The 4110-nt window shown below is 55.8% G+C and overlaps 1 protein-coding gene across 5 annotated transcripts in view; it reads right to left on the reverse strand.

Annotated features, from left to right (window-relative positions):
- The window catches only part of VPS13D (vacuolar protein sorting 13 homolog D), a 216589-nt gene that overhangs the window by 935 nt on the left and 211544 nt on the right, over positions 1 to 4110 (reverse strand). For all 5 annotated transcript variants that reach the window (XM_025048627.1, XM_025048626.1, XM_025048628.1 and 2 more), the window contains one exon: positions 1117 to 1357. In XM_025048627.1, coding sequence (XP_024904395.1) covers positions 1117 to 1357 — 241 coding nt within the window. The remainder of the gene's footprint in view (positions 1 to 1116; positions 1358 to 4110) is intronic.

The raw sequence follows: 4110 nt of genomic DNA on the forward strand, positions 1-4110 counted from the left end.
CTCAAATCTAGTCTGCTGAGGCCAAAAAGGGGAGGAGGAGGAGCACTCCGATGCCTTGGGCCTTTCTCATCGAGCGCCGAGCCACTCCTCACTTGCCTGGAAGGGGCAAAAATGCAGCTGGGTAAGGCTCCCCAGCAGAACTCACACTTCTGGGTGTTAACTCTTACTAATCTACCAGCCTGAACTTAAGCCGATGACCCCAGGGGAGTCTGCGCAAGCCAAACCACACCCAGTGCATTCCTGACCTCAGGTCAAAGGGAAGGGGCTCGATAAGGCTGGTTGCTACTTCTGATCTGTAGGACTGAGAGATAAGCAGGACCATCCTGAATGACATGTCACTGTCACATGCAGGTGGGAAACCAGCCAGACTAACCCCTGGGTTTCATGAAAAGACACCCAGTCGGAACATGAGCAAGACGGTGTGTCTCCTCACACGAGCTCCTGCTGCGCCAACAGCCCCTCTGGGTGGAGCGGGGCAAAGTGGTCCAGACGGTCAGGTCTGGGGTCACACGGCACCCGGGTTCGACCCCAGCGCTCCTTGCAGTGTGGGCCATACAACCAAGTCACCTGCCATCACTAAGTGTCCTTACTAGCGAAGTGGGGGCAATGACAGTCCAACACCCAGTGATCCTGAAGAAGTACCTAGTACTGGTACCCAGCCTGGCACACAGTGAGCCCTTAATGAATGGCTATTAACGGTAATGTTATTCCTTAAAAGTCCTGCCATAATGATATCTTGTACCCTTTGGAGGCGAAGTATAAATTTTATTTACAAGCATGTATCGATCATTTATCTTGGGTAGGGGCCCATGCTAGACAGTGCTTCTCTGCACAGAAAAAAAAAAAGTTAGCTTCCAATTGTCATACAGGAGACACGACAGAGGCCGGTGTGTGCTCCGACTCTTTCTTGGGGCTGCTTGCAACTAACTAGAGGAGACGGGGCTGCTGCCACCCGGCACCGATGGGCAATGGAGACAGAGCTGGGAGGGCGGCATCACTGCGTGCAGGACCAGGAGGCGGCACCCTGGGGAATCACGGCGGCCCAGCCAAACCCTCACGTGGACGGACTCCCGCTGGAAAGTGCCGCAGGGCCGGGGCGCTCTGATGTCCACTCACCATCGGCTTCTGGTGGGAAGGGCCGGGGATGGACACGCCACTGCTCGTGTTCACGGCTTTCTTGGTCACCTGCACATACACCTTTCCGTGGTCTTTGGAGACCAGGCAGTGGTAGAGATCGTCGTACTTGACTTCTAGGAAAATGGCCTCACGGTCTACATAGTCTCCACTCTTCAGGAAGTAGACGGCCTTGGAGGAGATGAGCACGCAGTAGCTGTCGATGTTCTCCACGGCGATGAAGCTGCGGGGGGAAAGGCACGCAGAGCTTCGCCCCGGCTCACAGCGAGCCAGCGGGAACGGGGGTGGCCCCGGTCTCCAAGGCCTGACCTGAACCCAGGCTCCCTCACTCCCCACACCTGGGCAGGTGGCTCTGAGCCTCCATTTCCTTGTTTATAAATTAGGAATAGAAGTGACACCGCCTCGCGGGCCGTAAAGCACTCGGCCCCTTACACGGGGCGGGGGGGGCGGCCGTGCTCGGCACACGATGGGGCTTGATGACGACCGACAGTATCAACGAGAAACAATTTCTATCCCGAAATCGCACTGTGGGGGTTGTTTCCAGAGACAGTTTTTATGTAGTTTAAGACTTATAGAAAACTATATCGACGCTTTGTTGGACAAAAGAGGATTCAAAATAATGCTTGTAAATGCTGCCGGAAGCAGCCCCTGAGAAAGTTCACAGAGAACACAGGGGAGGTGACAGAGCGGCTGGAGGACACGGGCGGAGGCGGCGGGATGAAAATGGGTCGCCAAACAGGGTGACGTGAGACGACAGCACGGGTGCCGGCATGTGCACCCCGACTTCCGCCTCCTTCCTAGCACGGTCTGATAGGAGGTCACCCCGTCTCCGTTCGACACCTCCGGTGCCAGGGAACTTACTCGTGAGACCGCCACTCTGTTTGCAGAAAACCCCAAGAGGGAGAAGGCGCTTAGTGAGCAAAGCTGCCATCTTGATTTTCTTAGATTTCAGTCCTTTTTCTAGGGCCGTGAGGGCCACTCAGAAAGCAACCCCATTCCTCTTCCTCCAGGAGCTCCCAGATTTAAAGTGGAAATTTATGCGCATCAAACCTCTCAGCTCAGCTACTGAATGGAGGGCAGTGACCCTTGGCGACAGCTCTCAGGGGCCTGGCTGCCTCCACAGCGTCTTGTGACAGCCTTCCACAATGGGGCGGCAACGTCGGGGGGCAGCGGAGGAGAACGGATGGCGGCAAGAATACTGAGCTGACCACGGGCTGGCTGTCAAGCTGCGGCCCCCTGGGACTTGATCTCCTGAGAGAAATTCGCAAACTCTGGCCGCTCAGAGCCCGGGCTCCCTGGAGGAACAGGGCCCCGGGACGGCTTTGTTGCGATGTCAGCAGTCGCAAAACACTCTGACGGGACAGAGGCTGCCTGCTGGTGACAGGCCAGCTTCTTTTCAGTCTCAAGCATGTGCCGGCACCTGCTCACTTCCAGGCTTAGAAAGCACCCTCGCCCCCAATTCAGAACACACCCTGTCTCTCAACCCACCTAAACTTCTCCATCCTGAGGATTCACGAGGTCCAACTTCTCCATGAAGCTTCTCGAGGTTTCCCCAGGAAACACTCCACCCCCACCCCCACCCCTTTTGAACACTTAACTGCTTGCCTTCCAAAGCTCTGCCAAACACTTCTTTATCTCTTTCTGTCTCCTGGACAGTTCTCTGTCCTCTGACTCAGCTGATATAAGAGTGGGGTCCACAGCCTCCCCCATGTCTCCCTGAGCATCCCCACCACCCCCTCGGTCACCCTGAGTGCTTGCTCAGTAAGCATCTGCCCGGGTCCAGTTGCCATGTGATTACGGCCTGGCATGACAAAAATTGGGGTTTATTGTTCTGTTCTAACTGGTTGGCCATGCCAAGAAGGTGGACTTGTAAAGTCTCGATGCCAAAACTGAACCCCCAGCAGCTTTCGGTGTCCAGGCCACTTAGTGCGGTCTCCCCATTGCGGGCCTGACGGTGCGGAGGAGGCAGCTTTATCGCTTGAGTGAACTGAATGGCGTCTCAAACCGTGTCCGGGGGAGAAAAGGAGGCAGAGACAGACAGACAGACAGAGAGGTTAAAAAAGCTTCCTGACAGACAGGAGGCAGCACGGGCCGGCTGGAATGTCCCGGGAAACTAGGTAAGAACTGAAAAGCAACCTATGGGTTCTGAGCACAGGTGGGCTGGGCGGGTGGCTGTAGAGGCAGTACTGGGCTCTCAAGAGAGATCCCCAAAACTGGCCACTGAAGTTGGGGTGACAGTACGAATGCACATTAAAAATCCAACTGAGATGACTGTCTTTCCTCTGGCCTAGCACAGGATGCGGCCGTCGTCCCCGCTCTCACCCCACTCGGCACCTGCTGTAGCTGACAGTCACGCAGCGCCCCTCACGGGGCTGAGGTCTGTCCATCCAGGCAGCTGCTGCTCGCACCCCCGGGATGGAGTGGCTGGCATTAGCGGCCACTTTCCACACTGGAGCACTTTTATGGGCTTTAAAATAGACTCCTTTTCAAGATGCCACGGATGACGCAAGCCCTTGGTCAAGCCAGAGCTGCTTAGGGAGGGAGGGTGGCTCTGAGCTGGGAGACTCTGCTGTGTGGCGCCTCCCACAGTGCAGGCCCAGCGGGCGGGAACACCCCGCCAGGCTGGGCCACCCTGGCCGGGCCAGCTGCTCTCTTCCATCACAAAGTTAGCAGAGAAGTCAAAAGACTTTTCTTCGTGGCCGTTCAGAACTATGAGAGCAGGGAGCAGAAAATGTGCACAGCTCCCTATTCTTGAGTCCAGAGGCCCCATCTGCACCCCGAAGCAGCTACAGAAAACATTTTCTGACTTTTACATGAAATGTTCTAAAGTCTTTTCAAACCAAAAGCAGATCAGAGCCAAAGGTATAACTAAGAGGCGGAAGGGAGATTGTGAGGCCACGGCAGGCGGCTGGAGCACCAGGTCCCCCACACTCTGAGCAAGAACCTGAAGACCAACCTCACAAATAGCTGTGTCCA

Source organism: Pteropus alecto, unplaced genomic scaffold (assembly GCF_000325575.1).
Source record: "Pteropus alecto unplaced genomic scaffold, ASM32557v1 scaffold125, whole genome shotgun sequence".
Lineage (NCBI taxonomy): Eukaryota > Metazoa > Chordata > Mammalia > Chiroptera > Pteropodidae > Pteropus > Pteropus alecto.